Here is a 22,877-nt window from a genome sequence, read left to right on the forward strand (position 1 = left end):
ATGCACAAAACTTTTTTTGTACCGACGTCACAGAAAACACAATTTTCGATCCTCCGAAAATGTAATTAAACAAAAAGTTAGGTTTTACTAAGACAAGCTTCGACAAGCATGCGCGTAGGTGACGCTAGTGAACTTGACAAAAAAACGCGAGTGGCCTACCTAGACAGTGGTCCAACCTCGACTATACTCCCCTATATTTGGATATTTTGATATGCCTTTTATTTATTAGTATATATTTATTTCTCATTCCATGGCATGTATTTATAAAAAAATTTAATTGAAAAAAAATTGTTCCTTTAATAAATTGAGTTCCGAATGACACAACGCGCGCGGCAATGTGAATTCCCTTCTGAAAATACTCCCTACATATGCACAGCATTGGCTTTGATTGAAGCTTAGTTTTATGCTTGAAAATCACATGGTACACGGATGACAATGGGACTTTGGAAAATTCGGTCGCGTTTTATAGTCGTCAAGGGGAAATAATTAGAATACCGAAGCGTTTGCTGTCCCATGTCCTGCCTAGTCCTTTATTTTCCAGTTGCGCTTATACTGGTGTTAATTCTCGTTTAAACTGCCTGCTCGACAGGTTCGACGAGTATTTTATTACCAGTTCAATCTTCTCTTAACTGAACCAAGTGACATTCGCCAACTTTTTTAAACAGCTGATGCTTTTGAACAATACCCACTTATTTTTATTTTACATTCCAACTTCTATTTTCTATATACGGTTCGTTGCTTTTTTTCTCCTCTCATTGTTTTTTTTTTATACCATTTGAAGGAAAATTTTATTGCTTTAGTTTGTTTTTTTTTTGCAATGATTGTGAATTTTTTTTTCACCCAGTCATTTTTCGTTGAAATTTTGTGCCAAGTAGTAGTATTTTTTTTATGCCCCACAGCTTTGGAATTTTTTTCAACATGAATTAAAGAGTAACGCATTTTTTATTTGCATCTAACGAGAATGCCGCCACCGCCCGTGAAGAGATGGTATAGAAAATTATGTACACGATGAAAAAAGTTTTGCATCATTAGAACTTGTATCTGAATGAAGTTGAGGGTCTATGAAAAAAAAAAAAAAAACTTGGACTGTTAATTTCCAGCTTTCAAATGTAGAGGCTTGAAAATGGGAGTGACCTACTTTAGTCAAATTAGAAGCATAGAATTTTAAAAGCTCTCGATTTTTAATGCACTAAGATGTGAGAGTTATTTTTTTAATAGTTGTTTTTGACCGTTTCTAATTTACGGGAATTTTTCTTTTAATTAACTTGAATAGTCGGAAAAGATTTTTTCTTTTGGAGAAAAAAGTTAATTTTGATTTTTTCTGGTATTGAACAAAAAAATTAATTGGATTTTTTCCCGTTGTTTGGCAAACTACAGAAATATTAGAAATTTAAATAAATAAATAAAAATGTAATCAAGTATTTGTAATCAATGTCAAAAAAATCAATTATTTAATCAACCAAATAAATTTTCTACCGTTAATTTTTTCAGACTTTTCTAATTCTTCTTTTCTGAAAAATGCCCTTTGTATTGAAGTTATTTATCTACAAAAATATTATAAACTATAAACTGAACTAAAAAGAATACCCAAAAAATATTAAAATTATTAATTGAAAAGTATTAAAAATATTAAATTTCATTATAAATTAAATATAAAAAATATAAAAATATTCAAATATATTTAAAAAGTTTCCAACAATATTTTTATTTACAATTTTAAATTAAATTAAAATTCTAACTTTAAAGTTGAATTTTTATTAAAAATTCGAATTTTAAAAATACATTTTTTGTCAGTAAAATATTAGAAAAAAATTGCTGATTTATGTTATGACCAATATTTTTCTAACATTTATTTTCCTTTTGCTTGTCACTGAAAATAATATAAATATCCACATTTAAAAAAATTTCTCTCCGACTTCGTATTTTTTTGTTGTAGTGAATTTATGTACTTGAAAGATTTTTCATTTTGCCAAAATAATTTTTGCTTTATTACAAAATAAAAAAACCGTTACTGCCAAACTAATTGCAAGATCAATTCTTTTACGGCTGATTTGTATTCTTTACGATCGTCATTAAGTCAAAAAAAAATTATATTCCCTAATAGTTGTCCCAGAAAATAGTCGTTTTTTGTCCGGAATTTTGAAAAATCTTTAATTAAAATTCCATTCTATATTTTTTATTTTCCTGACTTTTTCCTAATTTTCATCAACAAATATTTACTTCTTTCTTATCCTGCTAATAAATTCAATTCCTGCAACTTTATGCAAATTCTAATTTAAACAATTGTATTCCTGAAAAATTTTTATTATTCGTGAAAAGAATTAAATTCTTACGAAGATTTCTACAAAAATTTTCTTAAATAATTGAATTCTGTTTGAAAATTTTATGAAAATAGTAGATATTGAAAATCATTGAATTGCGAAAAGTTTTTAAAAATAATAAATTAAAAATTCATTTAAAAAAAAAAAATTCTTGGAAAAAATTTTATTAAAATTTTCAAAAATAATTGAATTCCTGAGAAGAATTTTATTATTTATGAAAATAATTGAATTATTGCGAAAAATTATTTATGTAAATAATCGAATTCTTGGAAAGAATTTTATTAAAATCTAGAAGAATAATTGAGTTATTTCAAAAAGATTTAATTAAAATTGTAGGTATTTAAAATAATTGATTTCTTTTTATCAATTTTATAAAAATATTCGAAAATAATTGAATTCTTGTGAAAAATTCTAATATGTTTGTAAATAATTAAATTCTGCCAAAGAATTTTTAGAAAAATACTTTTTTTAAATAATTGATTTTTTCGAGGAACTGAAATTAAATTTTATTATTTATGAAAATAATTAAAATTTTACAAAGAATTTTATTAAAATTTTCAAAAATAATTGAAATTTTGAGAAGAATTTAATTATTTTTTTGAAAATAATTAAATTATCGCTAAAAATTTTATTAAAATGTTTAGAAAAAATTGAATTTCTGTGAAAAATTCTATTATTCTTGAAAATAATTGAATTCTTTATAAGAATTTTTATAATCATTGCGTTAAGGGCATTTGAAACTTGATGACGTCACACATGCTTTGTACATACTGAAACGTCATCAAGGTTCAAATGCCCTTAAGTAATTTTTTTTCCGAGATATAATAATAAAGATATATAGATATATATATATAATATTTTAAATAGTTGAATTCTTGTGAAAAACTTTATTTGTGAAAATAATTGAAATTTTCGATTAATTAATTAAAAATATTATTAAAAATAATTGAAATTCTTCGATGATTTTTCTTATTTATGAAAATAATTGAATTCTTGCAAAGAATTCTATTAAAAATTTAAAAAAAAATTGAATTTCTATTAAAGATGGTATTATTAGTGAAAGTAATTGAATTATTGAGAAATTTTTTTGAAAAGGACTTTGTGCCCTTAAACATATAGGTATATAAATAAATAAATAAATAAATAAAATGATATTTCAAATTAATTGAATTCTTGTAGAAATTTTATTATTTATGAAAATAATTATATTTTGGATGGATTTTACCAATTTTTTTGTATAATAATTGAATTTTTATGTGAAATTTGATAAAAATTCTAGATACTGGAAATAATTGAATTTGAAATATTTTTTGAAAATAATAGAATCGTTTTAAAAAATTTGATTATAATTTTTGTACTCAAATAGTAGCATAACGTAAAAAAAGTAGTAAATAGTAAGTTGTTGTTGATGAGTGCAAAGCCTGAGTTACCGAATTAATTGCGAGACGAAAATTTTTTTATCTTTCCTTTTTTTCTTTACCATCACTTTTATAAGAGTAAAAAAAAATTGTTGGGACTTTGTAATCTCGAGAATAGTCGTCTTTTGCCTGGAATTTTCAAGAAACTGTAATTATTTATAAGAATTGTTAATCAAAACCCAAAAATAAGACGATATTTTATCGTTGCCTTTTTTATTTTTATACAATTATGTTTTAAAGTTTAAAGTTTCTGTCAAATTTGTATCCCCGAAAATTGTTTTTTCTGCCCGGAAGTTTCAAAAATCTTCAATTAAAAAAAAATAATTATTATTGCAAAACCAATCTCGAAACCAAATTTGTCCTCAAAAATAGTAGTCTTTTGTCCCAAAATTTTAGAAAATCTTCAATTTAAAAAAAAAAAATTTCATTTCCATACAAGGTTAGAAATTGAACTCTAATGTTAGCCGAAAGAAAATTTGAATTTTCAGAAAGAAAATACAAATTGAATTTAAAAAAAGTGAATATAAAATAATAAAATGAAACATATACTTTTTGATGAAAAAAATTTGAAAATTGAAATTTAAGAAAAAAATTAGGAAACTAAAAAATAAGAAATTAATAATAATAAATTTACTCCGCAATATGATTTTAATAAATTCAGAATTTACTGTATAAGAATTCAGTAGAAGTTTTTCATTTTAATGCGAATAAAAAATTTTGTTCTTCACACCATGTTTGTCAATTGGTCGTTGAGAAAAATTATACTTTAAAATTTTAGATGCGAATGTTAAAAAAAAAAATGTTCTCCTATTTTTTTTCCTTGCATGCGACTTAAAAATAAATTGAATATTAAAATTTTGATACCCTTTTCACGTATCAAGTGAATATTGGTATCTAGGTGGCATTGATTATTAATCATCACGTCTGGTTAGCTTCACTTCACTCGATGTGCTTGTAAAAATCCCTTTACCCTTCCGCCGTGAGCCAAAATGAATCATATATTCGAGTCAGGTCGGTCCGCAAGACCGATAAGAAGTCCTCTAGCAGAGAGTACTGTAATAATTATGCAGAGAATATCACTGTGAGCGGCACTCGAATAACAAGTGGACCTCAGAAACCTTACGGGATTGAGAAGAACGGTATGAGGGTGGAAGGGAGGGAAAAAGGGGGGGTGAGTGTTCACTTGCACGTATATAATTGTGCTTTGCTCTTTTCATTCTGCTGCTTTTCATTGCGCTTAAACCCACTCGATTCTCGTATTATAATAATGCCAGTCCACTTAGTCCCTTCATTCATATAAAAATACTTATATCTTCACAAAAAGAAATTATATCTTTTTTTCTATTATTTATTATACCTATTTTGGTAGAGTAAAAATTTACAGAATAATTTTTTTAAAAATATTAATTAATTATGTATTATTAATATCAAAATGTTATTCGCTACGTTTTTCCTATATTTTAACTTTCGCGCCAATATAGTTTTTAAAATTCCCGCCTAGATGGCATGAAAATTCGCTCACAAACGAAGTGAAATGAATTTACACAATTATATTTTTTACAAGTTTCGTAATCGATAATTAATTTTAAAAAAGTAGCTTAAAAAAAAGAAAAAAGTAGTAAAAAAGTAGCTATCGAAAAAATAAATTTGACGACTCAATTTTAAAAAAATTTCAAAATTCAATTATATTCAAAAATAGAATAATATTTTTTAAATAAATATTTCAATATCTGTTTATTTTTAAATAGATATTGAATTAATTAAATAAATATTTTTAAAATTTATTAATTTTTTCAAATATTTTTAAAATTTATTTAAAATAAAATATTTAAATAGATGATTGGGGTACAAACGTTTTAAAATAAAAGTTCTAAAGAAAAAGTTCCAAAACCAGAAAGTAGCCTTTTTAAAATTATTTATTGAATAATTGAACATTTCTAAAAATTGAATTTTTATACAGAACTTTATAATTTTTTTTTTTAATAATTGAATTTTTTCGAAAAATTTTAATAAAATTTTCAAGTACAATTGCAATTTTCGAAGAATTTATTTAAAATGTATTGAAATTAAATTAAATTAAGTTACATAATTGAATTGAATAATAATTGAATAATAAAAAAAATAAAAATAATAATAATAATAATTATTATTATTTCATAATTGAATTCCAGTAGAAATTTTATTATTTATAAAAATAATAAATAAAAACAACAAAAAAATAAAATTTGCGTAAAAATACAAATTCAACTGTTTCGAAGAAAATTTAAGCTCGTATGAGGAATTAAAATTGAAACTATATTGAAAACAATATTCAATTCTTCTAAAGAATTTATCACAATTTTTAAAAATATGTGAATTCTAACAACAAATTTTGTTAAACTTTTTAAAAATAATTGAATTCCGTGAAAAAATTTTATTCATATTGCATTGAAAGTAATTGAATTCTTGCAAAGAATTGTATAACTTATGAAAATAATTAAATTCCTCCGACGAATATTATTGAAATTTTTTTTAAATAATTGAATTCTTTTGAAAAATTTTATTTTAAATAATAGATATTGAAAATAATTGAATTTCGAAATATTGTTAAAATTATTAAAACTTTGACAAAGAATATTCTTTAAAATTTTTGAAAATAATAAAATTCTTGCGACGAATTATTTAAAACAAAAATTTTTAAATAATTAAATTTTTGACAAGAATTTAAATAAAATTTGTAAGAATATGTAATTGCATTTTTCCTGGAATTCATTTTCAATATTAAAAATAATTGCAATTGTGCAATGAGTTTTATTATTTTTGAAAATAATTAAATTTCCGAAAAGAATTTTATTATTTATAAAAATAATTGAATTCTTGTAAAGAACTAGTTATAAAATTTTCATTTAAATAATTAAATTCTTGTAAAGAATTTTATAAAAATCTTTTCAAATAATTAATTTTTTGGAAAATTTTATGAAAATAGTGTTTTAAATAATTGAATTTATAAAAAAATTGTATTATTTATGAAGAAAAATGAATGTTTACAAAAAATTTTATCAAAATTATTTTTTAGAAAAAAAAATTTAATAAATAATTGAATTCTTTTAGGAAATTTTTTATTAAAACAGTAGATATTGAAAATAATTGAATTATCATTTAAAAAGAGAAATGAGAATTTTTTTTCTTTTTTTTTCTTTTTTTTGTGTCTAAATGATATCTTCTCAAAATTTTATTAAAATTTTTGAGAATAATTTTTTTATTTCAACTATTAGAGGATTTAAAGTAGTGTTAATTTAAAAAAAAACAAAGAAAAAATAGTTTTTAAAGATATTAATTAATTAATTATATATTATTAATATAAAAAAAGGTTATTCGTTATGTTTTTCAGTGAAATTCCCGCCCAGATGGCATGAAAAATTCGCTCACAAACGAAGTGAAGCAAATAGAATACATGACTAAGTATGTTGATGATTTAAAATTGTTTTCTTTTTGAGTTATAAAATGAATATCACAAACTATAATTCTTAGTTAATTGTATTGAATTATTTAATAATAAATAAAATGCAAATATTTCTATCGACTCGATTCGTGTATTATAATAATGTCAGTCCACTTAATCCTGATATTCATACAAAAATACTTATATTTTCATAAAAAGAAATTTATTCCTTATACTGATTTTTCTGCTCTTTTATTTTTATTGATGTTCGTAAAAAATTTTTACGCTTTCACAAGCAATTTTTCTTTTACTCTCTTTTTTTTACTTTCTATTTTTTGGGACAAAAAGAATTTCGTATTTTTTGAAAAGCTTTTCTTTTACTACTGTCAAATTGAAATTCGCATTTTAGAAATCGTTTTCTATTATTTATGTTTTATTACCTAAATTTTTTAGGACATTTAAACAAAAATTTTTTTATCTGTAGAAAATGGGATTTTATTTCCAGTGTGGAGAGAGATCTTATTTTAAAATACTAAATTTTTGAAAAAATATAAAATGAAATGGAACTTAATTTGTTTCGATAAAAAAAAAAAAAATGAAAAAATGGAACTGAAAGGTGAGTGTAACTTTAAAGTCTGGGTCCAAAGTTATACAAGAAAAGAAGTGGAGAGGTATCTTCAAAGTTAAGCAAAAAATAATAGGTCAAAATGCAAACATAATTTGTAAATTTATGTCAATACACAATTCAGAAAGGTTCCTTATAACAATCATTAACAATTATTCCGAAAAATAAAAAATAGCAAGAACTTATTTAAATACAAAGTTTTAAAAATTTACTTTCAAAGTTACAAGAGTAGTGACGAAAGTTTCTTCAAAGTTTAGGAGAAAACGGTACATTAAAATGTAAACATAACCTTAGAATTTAGGTCAAAAGCACAGTTTAAAAATGTTCCCTAACATTTCCTACAAAACTAACAACACCGATCTAAAGGTCAAATTTAAAAATAACAAAAGAACAAAAATAAAGTCGAACATAACTTTTATGCCACTTACAGTAAAATTCTCCCTTGTCAGAATTCACACATAACTTTAAAATTTAGGTCAAATGACAGAATTCAAAAAGAATATTTCGTTTCCTCTCAAGTGAAATGACAATTTAAAAGAAAAAAATTGTCACAATTTAAAAAAACAGAATCACAACTATATTAGGCAATAAAAATAACCGAAAAATAAATTGAGGATTAACTGGAATTTAGAGATTCTTCTTTTTTTTCCCTACGTAAAAGAAATAAGAGATACGAAACATGTATTTTCCAATTTGACCAGAGAAAATAGTGGAGATAAAAATATCAAGTCTCTCACAGAGAAGAAACTACCGTATTTCAATTTCCACTGTTAAATCCTTTTGAAAAAGAAAAGAGAAGTAACCTTTTTTTCCATCTTCTTTTTTGAATTCATTTTCAAAATTACTTTAAAGTAGGAGTAAAGGTACTTGTAAAAGGATTAATTAACTGAAAAATCGAATAATAAGAAGCATTCAAAGAATGCGTTTTTTTCATTCTCTTTTAGAGGGGAAAAAAGAAAAGAAGAAAAAAAAACACGATTGCCTCTCATCTAGACTCAAAAAGTTTCCAGATTTATAATGCGATTTTATTCATTTATGTACACTTTTCTTTATAATAATAAAATTAATAATAAGACTTATAAACTTTTTTCTGTGATATATAAAATTAAAAAAAAAATGAATACAAAAATTTAAAAAAAAATTTATAAATATTTATAGATTAATAAAAATAATTTATAATTACGATAATTTATAATTAATAACATAATTAATAACATTATTAATTTAAATTGACAAATATTTACTTGAATTAAATAATTTTTATTTTTTCAACCAAAAATTTCTGTGTTTGAAGCAAATACAATTTATTTGATTTAAATAAAAATTATTCGAATATGAATATATAAAGAGTGCATTTAACATATTTTTCTTTTTTTTAATGATTGGTTATTGTTTTTTTTATATAAAATTGACGAAGTGAATACAAGGAAACACTCGTTTCGCGTCGCGTCGGCCATTTATTTTGACAGGTTCCGCGCCTGCGTTCCCTCATTGTGAAAATTTCGAAGTACACTGAGAAAACATTATACTTAAATGAAACACAAAAATAATGTTAGACAATTTTGTTTAATTGAAATTAGTTTCTAAGTTTAATCTCAATATATAAAAAATATCTACTGCATTAATTCAAAAGTATTATTTGTTTGAATAATTATATTTAATTTAAACATATTTTCTGTTACGGTTTAAACAAAAATTATGTTTAAAAATTTTATGTTTGAATCAAACTTAAAAGTTGACTACAGATAATTTAAAATCAATCACAATTTATGTTTGATTTCAATATATAATCTCTTAAACTGAACCAGAAAATATGTTTGAATTAAACTTAAATATGTTTCAATGTATAGCAAAGATATTTTAAGTTTGATTTAAACAAAATTTGTTTGAATCAAATAATTTCTTTTCTCAGTGTAGGAGACTGAGTCCAGTTTCTCTACTATGCACACTGCAGCGCGCCTTATAATCTTCGCCTGTGTTTCAATGCTCTTTACAGTGACATTTGGAACTAAGGCCCTCTATACACTATACGCAACACCCTAAGATGCTTGATGGAAATTAATTAATGTACTTTTACTGGACTGAGTCCTGTTTTTTCAATATTGACTCCCAGTTTTTCAAACTCTATTTTTCTCAGTGTAAGTTTTATTCAGCCATAAATAGCAAAATCTATTTTAGTCGGATTGTATTAGTAGAACAAGTATTTTCTAGTCAGACAAATACTTGTTGAATCTTTCAATACTTCCTAAGTAGTTAAAGCAGATTTTAGTCAGACATTAGTGGTAAACTTTAATTTAGTTGAATTCACAGTAAAACGTAAAGTGTTAAAATAACACGAGAATGGATTAAAATAATCTGCAACAGTCTAATCTCTCTAGGATTAAATTAACACCAGAAAGGATTAAAATAATCTATTTTGGTATTATTTTTAACTATGAATGAAATTTTACTGTTTAAATAAAACACCAAAGTCAACGATTTGTAAAAATTCAACGAATTCAGCTTCTCCAGGGAGAATAGTAAGTTAGTAAATTAGTTACTAACTTGCTAACTGACTTAGTAACATATTTACTAAATTCAATTGTGTTCAAAAATTTAAAAAAATTCTCGTCAAAATTTCAATTCTCTTTATAAATAATAAAATTCTTCTCTGATATTCAATTATTTTACAAAATTTTAATCAAATTCTTGTCAACATTTCAATTATTTTCAAAAGTTTTCTAAAATTCAATAATTTTCAATATCTACTATTTCAATAAAATTTTCCAAAAGAAATTCTATTATTAAAAAAAATTTGAATAAAATTCTACGCAAACATTCAATTATTTTCATAAATAATAAAAAGTTTTACAGGAATTCAATTATTTACAAACTTTTTTTATAAATTTCTTCGCAATAATTCAATTCTTTTCATAAATAATAAATTTTTTACAGGAATTCAATTATTTTTATAATTAATAAAATTCTTTTAGAAATTCAATTATTTTCAAAAATAATAAACCTCATTGCACAATTTCAATTATTTTTTAAGCAATTTTAATCGAATTCCTCGAAAAATGTAATTATTGTTAAAAATTTTATTAAAATTCGTCCAAAGAATTTAATGATTTAAAAAAATTGTTGATAACATTTTTTATGAGAATTTAATTTCAAGAAACATGAAGTTAATAAATTATTTATTTTTGTATTTAAATAATTGAATTCTCGTAGAAATTACTAATAAAAATGGTTTTAATAATGAATTTCAGTTAAAATTTTAGATTATAATTAAATATTAAAAGCATTATAACGTGGATTTTTAGGAACAATTAAATTTTGAAAAAATTTCAAACTAAAATCATTAAAATTCTTAGTTTTTCATATTTTTGACAAAAAATTCTGTAGAATTAATTCATTTTAAAAGTTTAATAGAATTTTTATTGAAATTATTTCAAATTTTTATTTTTCAATATAATATATTGAAAAATATATTATATTTAATTGCAGAATTTCCGAATAATTGAAATTTTGTAAAATTGAATTGTGAACGAATGAATTTGAAAATTCTCATAAAACTCATCGCAGCGTTTTAATGATTTTTCATACAATTATAATTGAATTCCTTGAAAATAGTAATTATGTTCATGCAAGTTTTAATAAAATTCGACAAAAAGAATTTAATTATTTAAAAATTTTTTACTAAAATTCTTTATGAGAATTGTATTTTCAGAAATGTTCAATTATTCAATAAATTATTTACTTTTGCATTTAAATAGTTAAATTCTTGTAGACTTTTCTAATAAAAATTGATTTAAAAATTAATTTCAGTTAAAATTTTAGATTAGAGGAGACTGGGGTGAAAGGTTGAACTGTGAAAACAGTTAAAATTCATTATCTTTCGAACGGAAATAGTTAGAGCATTGCAATTTTAATTATAGAAGGGTGTTATCATCCTAAATAAATGTCCGGAGTTATGTGACATTCTGTTCATTTTTGTGGTGTCCATATTTAAATTTTTTTATCACCGTACTTTTGAAAATTTTTTCGTAAAAGAAAATATCAACTTTTAAGTATATTATTTTTTTAAATTTATTCTCATCGCGATTTTTTTAGGTTCTTATTTGGGACCCCCGAAGAGATACCTCAAGGTATTTGCTAAATATCTTTAGTCAGATTTTTTATATTTGTTGTTAAAGCCAAAAACGCACCCTGGGGCGAAAAGTTAAATGTATTTTTACATGTTGTTAAAAATTTTTTTTTATTTTTCGTTTTTTTGGGGTTTATTTGTTTAAAAATTATTTATTTGACATTGGGCAAGTACTCTGTCAAAAAACAAAATCGTTTACGTGAAATAAACCAAAAAAATTTTTTTTTTAATTTCAATTTATTAACTTTATAACTATTCTAAAGCTTTTGTTAAATAAACAAAGATCTTTCTTCATGTTCATAGTTCATCATGTTTTATAGTTATAAAAAAATTTAGTGAACTAAAATTTTATTTATTGTAAAAAATAAATGATTTACAATTAGTAAAATTCTCGAAGTTGTTGGTAAAATTTTTCTAATTCATATTTAGACAGTAATATTTATTTACTAATAATTACTAATTCCTTTCTAATTGTTGCTGGTTTTTTTTACTAATTCCTGTAGCAAAAATTCATGTTTACTAACAATGAGTTATTTTTAACTAAATCAGATTTTTAGAGGATATAAATTTTTTTTCATAAATATATAAAAAGGCGAGAGTTGGTATGAAAAGAAAAGAAAGGGAAATCCCCCTCTTTTTATAGTACACGATTAACAATTAAGTGCCGTTATATACGCACACTCGAAAGGCGATGTAGTATACCAGTTAAGAGGATATGCGCCAACGGTGAGTCGAGAGTATTATGAAATATTCTCGAGGGGGATGACTCGAGCGGTCCATTTCGCCAACATTGGTGGGATGATGGCCTCCTGATAGAGGAAACATGTTACAGCTCACCACTGCGCATACAAAGTATCTGCTTTTCGCTTTCTATATTATAGTTGTCCATACATGTTTATAAATATAGATATACATATCTACTTTATAAGTTTATACCTATACATATAAATATACACTTCACTCATATAATATATATGTACTGTGAACTGGACTCAAATCCCCGACACAAAATCAAAAGTACCCAACCAAGAAATTGACCTAAACCACCTTAGCGTCTCTCAGTGTTTCCACATTAGAAACTTATCCATTCTCCTGACCAAAAGCTTTTCTATTTTAGGAACACTGTAATCACAACACAACTCTGATGTCTCATTTCGAATTTAAACCGCATTACTTCCGAAAATCAATTAATTATTTCCACATTTTATTGGGTTGAAATAAAAATATATTATTTGGTTTTAGGTTCATTGGAATCAAATTTTTATTCGTGTCAAAAAAAACTTCTATTTAAAAAAAAATTATTCAGTAGGCTCTATAACAAATATACCTTTATTTAAATCAAATAAATTATATTTGGTTTAAATAAAATTTTTCCTTGGTGTAACATTCACAATCAAAGAAAAAAGGTGCTCTAAATTACCAGTACTAGTTAATTACTTATAACGAAAAAAAAAAATTTTTTTAAATATTGTCTGACTAAAAATTACTTTTTTCACTGACAAAAAATATTACAAATTTGTAAGCGAATCTGACTAAAATAGGGTTTACTGCTTATTGCTGACTAAAACTTGATTTATCTACTTTAAAAACAATTTAAATTCAACAAGTATTTGTCTGACTAGAAAATACTTTTTCTACTAATAAAATCTGACTTCAATATGATTTAACTTAAATATGATTAAATTTGACTAAATATGACTTAAATGTGGTTTATTTCTTTTGTAATTTTCTTTAGATTATAAGATCTTTTTTGTTAAGGATTATGGCTGACTAAAACTTGCTTCAACTACTTAAGAAATGGTTAAGAATTCAACAAGTATTTATCTGAACAGAAAATACATTTTCTACAAATATAATCTGACAGAAGTAGGGTTTGCTACTTATGGCTGACTAAAACTTGTTTTAACTACTTAAAAATGGTTAAAAATTTAACAAGTATTTCCCTTACTAGAACTTGCTTAAGGGCAGGACCGATGAAATTTCAATTCATCTAAATTTTTATTGTTTATGGGTGGACAATGTTTTTTCTAACAAATTTTAGTATTAAAAATTATAATATGCTTTGAAAAATTAAAAAAAAAATTTAATTAGTTAATAACTTTTTATATATATATATATATTCAAATTTCGAGAGTACTTTCTGACATTAAGGTTAAAAATCACTTAAATAGAAAGAAATATAGCAAAATAGAATATACATTAGAATATAATAAAGAAAAAAAGAATAAAAATTAATCCAAAATAGTAAGAAAAATATTATTGATTTTAAATTCACTATAGACATTAAAAAACTTATATTATATAAATCAACAAATATTGTTTAACTAGTAAATTATGCCTATGATTGTCTATCATCTTATATTACAGTAAGTGTGCCTGCGTTTGATGAGAAATATTGTACAGCGATTAAATTATGATTATAACCTGACCGTATATAATTACACGAAAGCTGTCAATGACAGGTACATGGCAATCGAACGCAGTTTAAGTTCCCGTATGCCCAGTTGAGCGAAAATATTGTTTCCTTCAAATTCAATCAGTCGTTTGCTTTGTGGCAGAAATGACCCGAGAGTATCGTATATAAAATATCTCTCAAAGAAAAAACAACGAACAAAACTCAGGACAATTTTATAAAGTTGAATATTAAAAATTGCTTTCGAAATAGAGTTCTGATTCATTTTAATAATTTAAATAAACAAAAATTTACCTATATATAGCTTAAAACTCTTTAACTTTTCCACGTCGAAAAATTTCATGGAAATACCCCCTGAAAATTCCATGGAATTTCCATAAAGTTTCCATGGAAATTCTGCAACTTTTTAAAAAATATATTTTAACATTTCCAGGATTGTCACAGAGGTCAGGGGAATCAGAAAAAAGTCAGGGATTTTTATTTAAGTACTAAAAAAAAATTAAATTTAGAAGAAGTTACAAATGATTGCAGAAATTCAAATTATTTTCAAAAGTAATAAAATTCTTCGCAGAAATTCAATTATGTTCAAAAATTTGTTAAAATGACAGGTCAAAATTTCAATTATCTTTAGAAATAATAAAATTCTTCTCTAAAATTCAATTATTTTCAAAAATTTTCCTCAATTCAATTGTATTTTCAATATCTATTATTTTATAATAAAATTTTTCATAAGATTTCAATTATTTAAAAAAAAGTGCTAATAAAATTTAAAGCAAACATTCAATTATTTTCATAAATAATAAAAATTTTTACCTAGATTAAATTATTTTCTTAAATAATAAAACTCATCATACAATTTCAATTATTTTTAATATAATTTTTTAATCGAATTCCTCGAAAAATGTAATTATTCTTGAAAATTTTATTGAAATTCGTTGAAAGAATTCAATAATTTAAAAATTTGTTGATAAAATTATTTATGAGGATTCAATTTTAAAAAACATTCATTTATTTAATAAATTATTTATTTTTGTATTTAAAAATTGTATTCTCGTAGAATTGTCTAATAAAAATTGATTTAAAAATGAATTACAGTTAAAATTTTACATAATAACTGAATATTAAAAGCATTATAGCATGAATTTTCAAAAATAATTGAATTTTGAATATTTTTAAAAATAATAATATTTTTCGAAGAATTTACTTACAATCGAGGGCTCGGATCGAAGAACCGACGCTTCGCAATGTTCTGTGCGTTTACAAGCGTCGGTTCTTCGATCCGATTATTTACAATAATAATTGAATTCTTTTAAAGAATTTTTATTTGATTTTTTTTAATAATAGCGTCATGTGAAGAATTTTATTATTTATGAAAATAGATAAATTCTTGTATAACGAATTTTTATTAAATTTTTTTTAAATAATTGAAATCCTATAATGCATTGTATTATTTATGAAAATAATTGAATTCTTGCAACGCATTCTATTACATTTTTTTAAATAATTGAATTCATTTAAGAAATTTTATTAAAATAGTAGATTTTGAAAATATTTGAATTTTAGCGAAGAAGTTCATTTTTTGTGAAATGTAATTGAATTCTTGTAAAAAATTTTTGAAAATAATTACATTTTTCGAGGAATTTATTGAAAATTGTATTAAAAATAATTAGAATCCTAAGAAAAAATTTTATTTATTTTTTATTAAAATAATTGAATTCTTAGAACGAATATTATTACAATTTTTTTTATAATTGAATTCATGTGCAAAATTTTATTACTTGTAAAAATAATTAATTCTTGGGAAGGATTTTATTAAAATTTTTGTAAATAATTTGATTTTTTTTTTTTTGAAAAATTTTATGGAAATTTAAATTATTATAAAACATGAAGATACCAATCACTCCGAGTCTTCGACTCGGAGCAATCGATATCTTCATGTTTTATAATAAATATTCTTAAAAGTTGTTGAATTTCATGAAGTTCTAAATTTGAAATTTTTGAAAATCTTTCAAAAAAAATCTTTTCAGGAATTATCCTGTGGAATAATAGTGATTAAATTTTTTTTTTTAAGAATTTATTGGTGTTTTGGAATAATTTTACAATTAAAATATTCGTAATTGAATGTAATAGAACAGTTTTTTGAGTATCTAATAATTCCTAGAGTGAGTCAGAATATTCTTTAGGGTCAGGGAAACAGTCAAAATCAGTCAGGAAATAGTCTGGAAATCAGGAAAAAGTCAGGGAAATTCTGTAAGTTTTTTATAAATTTACTAATTTGAATTAGTAACTGACTTTGCTTTCGAATTAATAAATTTTGCTAATAAATAGTAATTTCTAATTTATTAGTAAAAGTTACAAATTCAAAACAGAAATGTCAGTCACTAATTCAAATTAGAAAATATTTTTCCTAATTTAATTTTTACCAATTAAAAATTCTTTTTTTTGCTACTTTATAATCAAAATTCTGAAGGAGAAATTGGTAAATATTTTTCGTTTTGATTAAAACGATACGCATTATTATCTGTAACAGAGAGAGGTAAGGAGAGCGAATGAGAATGAGAGAAATACAAAGAGAGAGAAAGAGAGAGTTGTACTATTTAATGGAGCTTAAGAGGCGCGTACTCTCAATTTTAATGAATGATGCAATTAAATATTAACGACGTAAGCGACAGGAAAATTGTTGGCATTTACGTGCGAGAAGGAAAGATAGAGAGAGAGAGAGAGTGTGAAAGAGAGCAAGAGAGAGAGAGAGCGAGAGAGTGAAAGAAAGTAAGAGAGAGTAAAACAGAGTAAGAAAGAGTAAGAAAGAGTAAGAGAGAGAAAGAGAGTGAAAGAGTGAGAAACAGAGTAAGAAAGAGTAAAAGAGAGTAAGAAAGAGAGAGAGAGAAATCAAGAAAAGTAAAGAGAATCGCAAGAAATAAAAGCGAAGGAGGAAAAACGTCGAAAGTTTAAATGAAACAATATTCTTTGTTATGAGAGAGACATTTGAATACATTGCCACTGAGAAATTATTTTCAAACAATGAAGACAAGACCGCTTTCAAAACATTTTTTTTACCCTTCGTTTAAGCTGCAAATAAATAGCCACTTTTTTTCTTACAACCATCATTTAGTATAATAGGAGAATAAAAAAAACCCTCAGCCATAATTATTTTCACAAACTATTTATACAAACTATAGTTCTCTAAAATAACAGTAAAACAACTAAAAAATTTCCCTAATATCTTGAAATTTTACAGCATTTTTTCCGTATGAAATAATCAAGAACATAAGAATAACAAACAAAACACGATAATTAAATCAATCTACAGAAAAATTTCAAGTAGAAAAAATAATATGAAAGCATAGTATAGTTAAATTGAAAATTCAATCAAATATTGTACGGTATTTTACAGATAGGTAAATTTTTGGGATATCGATGTTGTTGAATGGTATTTATCTAGAGAGAGAGAGAGAGAGAGAGAGAGAGAGAGAGAGAGAGAGAGTGTGAGGAGAGAGGGAGAGAACGGGTAAAAGCTAGAATTTAATCGGGCACTATAAAGAATTCAGGAGAACGTTTTTTGATAAAAAGCACGATGCGCGCAGCAAAAACCCTTCTCCCCGTTGACGCATCGAACAATAGAATAACGTCACGGAACGGTAGCGATTAAATGATTGGGTACTTGCCCGGACTTTGTAAAACCAAGAGCCGTTGCATTCCTTATCAGGTTTTCCTTTCAATGCATATAAAAAAGCATCAAGTTTTCTATATTCCATGCATACATTCATGGAGCTTGAAACTCATAACTTATGGCATTCTCGAAAAAGTGACTACTATATATATATATATACATATATATATATATATATATATATATATATATATATATCATATACTCCGCGAAATCAGTGACGGGTGACTGAGGCACGTACCGCAAAGCACCTATGACGAACTCACTTTGATACGCCAATTCCATTTTCCATCGAGAAAAATCCATTGCCGATGGTCACTGAAAAATTGCCGAATTATACGATCAACACCGGAACTTCATTTTTCCATCGCCTTTTTCTCAACACTTACGAATCTGAAGAGGGAGAGAAAAAAATCTGATCGACGTACAAGATTCTTTTTTTGTTCACTCAACTCGAAAATGTCATATTTCATTTTTCCATCTACACTATTTTTTTCAAATTTCCTCAAGTAGAAAAAATACAAAGTTTATCATTTATTATTTATGCATATTCTAATTCTATAAGAGACTTGGAAGAAATACACATTTATTATATTTGCATAAAATAATTTATCACTTAACTAATATTAATTAATATTAGAATAAATTTTTAAGTCACGACAATTGATTCAAATACTAAAATTATTACTTGAAATAAAATTCATTAGATTTTTAATTTATTTAAATAAGTAAAAGTTATTTGATTCAACAAGGTTGCCATAGGTCAGGGAAATTAAAAAATTCATTTACTTACTAATAAATTATTATTATCAATATATATTACGATCAACAATTAGAAAACTTCTCGCTGCCTTTTTTTTTAAATAAAATTAGCAATTTTAAAACTAATAGAATTAAAAAATTTTTCTAATTTACATTTTTTTTGAAAACACTAAAAAAATTCAATTTTGGAGAAATTACAAATAATTGCAGAAATTCAATTATTTTAAAAAAAAATAAAATTCTTCTTATAAAATTCAACTGTGTTCAAAATTTGAAAAAAAATTCTCGTAAAAATCCCGATTATTTTTATAAATAACAAAATTCTTATTTGTTCAATTATTTTCATAAATATCGAAAAAATTCTTGTCCTAATTTTAATTATTTTCAAAAAATCTTCTAATTTCAATGATTTCCAATATCTACTATTTTAATCAAATTTCCAAAAAAAAGAAAAAAAAAGAATTCAATTATTTAAAAAAAAATTTCATAAAATTGTATGCAAACATTTAATTATTATCATAAATAAAAATTTCACAGGAATTCGATTATCTTCATAAATATAATAAAATTTTTATAAGTGATTCAATTATTTTCATAAATAATAAAATTTTTTTTAAGTAATTTAATTATTTTCATAAAAAATAATTTAAAATTCTAGAAAATAATAATTGAATTAAAATGATGAAAATAATTTTAATAAAGTTACAGTAACAATATTCTTAGAATATAAAATAATGATATTATCTCTCGGTGATCTTTAATTAATAGAAAACATGAAGAGATCGATCACTCCGAATCTTCTGACTCGGAGCAATCGATATCTTTTATGTTTTATAACAATACTTTTATAAGTTGTTTAACTTAAAAAAGTTTTGAATTTAAAATTTTTGAATGTCTTAATTTCTGTAGAAAATCCTGTTCCAAAAATAATATTAAAAATAGGAATTTTGCAAATATTTTTCTTCTTTTTCTAAAACAAAAAAATAATTTTGTTAAGGAAATTGTGAATCATATAGAAAAATAATGCAAAATAAATAAATTTTCTATTTCTCAATCACAGTTTTTAACAATTTTTTAATTTTCCTTAGAAGTAAAGAACAAAAATCTGCATAATTTCAATTTGAGAAAACATAGCATTTAACAAAATTTTAGTCTTTTAATGAAAAGAAGTGAAAAAAATTCTGACGATTTCAATTTCGAATTAATTATAAAATAAAAATAATTATAACATAATAATATAATATACAATCTGTCTAAAGATAACAAAAAACAAAAGTATAAACAAAAGACAACTTCAGAGTTTGAGGGAAAAAAAAGTGAAAGAATGAAACAATGAAAGAACATTCTAATTACTATAGTTAATTTTCAAAAACTTTAATAAAATTCTTCAAAACAATTAAATTATTTTAAAAAAATTTTAATAAAAATCTTCACACGAATTCGATTATTTTCATAAATAGAAAAATTCTTCTCGTAAATTCAATTATTTTAAATAAAATTCTACATAAGAATATTATTATTTTTAATACAATTTTAATTAAATTTATCGAAAAAATATTGCAAAGAAGTCAATTATTTTCATGAATAATAAGTCTTCGCAGGAATTCAATATATTATAAAATTTATCGAAAAAAATTTAATAAATTCTTTAGATGAATTCATTTATTTTTAATATAATTATTTTAATGAAATTCTATATACAGTGGAATTTTTAATTATTTTAAAAAAGTTTTACAAAATTAATTATAAGAATTCAATTATTTTTGATAAATTTTAAAATAATTCTCTAAGAGAATTGAATTATTATCAATACAATTATTTTCATAATAAAAGTTTAAAATAATAAAAGAATTCGAAAGAAAGAATTTTAATTATTTTAAAAAAATCGCATCAAAATTCTTCTAAACATTTCAACTATTTTCAAAAATATTAATAAAACTGTGCAAGAATTAAATTATTTCAGATTTGAAATTATAAAAAAGTTACAAAAATAACAAAATGGAAGATGAAAACTTCAAAAGATTTTAAATTAAAGTTCTATAAAATTTAAATTTTAATAAATAGTTAAAAATTTTGAAGTAGTTATTCTTTAGAAATTATTTATTAACAATTTATTTAAACCAGTTGAATTGTTGAATACATATTTAATTGAAAAATTTTCAAATTGTTGAAATTTCATTACTTAAAAACGAAATAAAATTTTAAACACCATTAAAGTCTTACTAAAACTGCCTCTTACTACTAAAAACAAAATATTCCTAACTTTTCTTGTTCTGTCTAACAAAAACTATTCTTTTTTTCTTGAACAAAATGTTTTTAAATTTAAATTTACTAGTATCAAAATATAATAAACGTTACAACTTATGTCTGACTGAAAATGATGTTTACTACTTGTAAATTTTATAAAATTGAAACAACGAAATCCAGAGTGAAATAAACATTTTTAATTACTATTTGTCTGAATTTCTATGTTCCACAGAAAAAGTGAAAAAAAATTAAGATTCAGTCTAAATATAAATATTGTATCTACTTAAATCAAAACATTCAAATATTTCAAGATATTTCTGAATGATGTATGATTTTGTCTGACTAAAAAACGATTTTTCTACTTCGCTCAAAATAGTATTAGAATTTTAATAATATTATAGCATTTTGCAAATTCTTAATCTACCTAGAATTACTTACTCTACTAATGTCTGACTAAAAATGATTTGAACTACTGAAGTTATAAAGTTGTGTCTGACCATAACTGACCTTAACTACTGAATCCTTAATAATATAATTTTTTTTATCCATCTTTGAAGCTAACTTTTTCTACTAAAGCCAAAAAAAGTTTCATTTTAATTTCATTTTTTTTCTTTTAATTTCTTTTTGTCTGACTAAAATTTAATTTGACTATTGAATTGAAATTATAGCTTATTTTTTTGTTCCTCAATTTTAAAATACCTAAGATTTGTCTATCTAAAACCCAGATAGATTCTCTACTCAATTCAAAATAAAAAAAATGTATTTTGTATCGTCTGACAAAAATTGATTTTCACTACTGAAATCAAAATACTACAAAATTGTCAAGTTCTATCCTTCGGAAACTAACTTTATTTTTCTACTGAAGGGAAAAAATTACAAATTCCAAAGTTTTGTACGCCTAAAACTCATTTTTTCTACTCAAACCAAAATAAAAAACAATTTTTTCTCTGTCTGACTAAAATTGACTTTAACTACTGAAAACAAACTAGTAAACATTTGTATAAACAACTATTGATGTTTATACAATTATTTTTAAAGTAAAATAAAATATTCTTTAGGGTCAGGGAAAAAAGGTGAAAAAACTGTCTAGAAATCAGGAAAAAGTCAGGGACAAATAAAATAAAATTCTTGTGTCAATTCTGTTCAAGTAAATATCTATTTGTAAATAGACAATTAATAATCAATTATCAGAATGAAATAAATTATTTCCATTGTTAACTACCACCAGATCATAATTTACAAACGAAACATCTGAATCCAAAAAATAATCGACTAACATCGAAAATAAAAATTTGATAAAAAGGTCCTCTCTCCTTCTCTCTTTAGGGTGAAAAAAAAGAAAAGAAATAAAGAAACAAGCTTTGAAAATGGTAAGACAAATCTTGCAGGATTTCGAATTTTCCAAGGCTTATAAAAGAATTAATCTTCCTTAAGAACCCATTTGAAATACGATGCCGGGAGAATACCGTCCATTCCTGGCATTCAGACATCGTTTAGTACTAATATCTGCGCGACCGTTTTCCAACGTGTATAATCCGTAAGCAGTGTGGCGTAGTTATACTTTCCACAGCGCACCGTGGCATAGTGGTGGGGAGAGAGGGAGGGAGGGGGGATGGGGGGAATAAAATTCCTAATTAACTCGATTTGAAATGAAGCACCGCGCGAACAGATTGCAAAAGCAGAGACGCAAAATTCTACCGCCAGCTTGCTACTTAAATACGATTTTTTGTTTTTCAGATTGCTGACTGGAGTTTCAAAGTCTCATGGCAGCGCATAAACTTGTAGCACTTCTTGCAGCGATACTACAACTTTGCCTATGTGAGTCTTCTTTTCTGCATAACAACCAGTTTCTCTTCCTCCCTTGTTTTTTCTTT

General features: G+C 23.7%; 1 protein-coding gene across 1 annotated transcript in view; it reads left to right on the forward strand.

The window, feature by feature from the left end:
* LOC122504694 (lachesin-like) overlaps positions 1-22,877 on the forward strand; it is a 280,358-nt gene that overhangs the window by 190,317 nt on the left and 67,164 nt on the right. The window contains exon 4 of the mRNA XM_043615904.1: positions 22,741-22,821. Within this exon, the coding sequence (XP_043471839.1) occupies positions 22,767-22,821 (55 nt within the window). The 5' untranslated portion in view covers positions 22,741-22,766. The remainder of the gene's footprint in view (positions 1-22,740; positions 22,822-22,877) is intronic.

This window comes from Leptopilina heterotoma, unplaced genomic scaffold (genome assembly GCF_015476425.1).
Source record: "Leptopilina heterotoma isolate Lh14 unplaced genomic scaffold, ASM1547642v1 Lhet_31, whole genome shotgun sequence".
Taxonomy (NCBI): domain Eukaryota; kingdom Metazoa; phylum Arthropoda; class Insecta; order Hymenoptera; family Figitidae; genus Leptopilina; species Leptopilina heterotoma.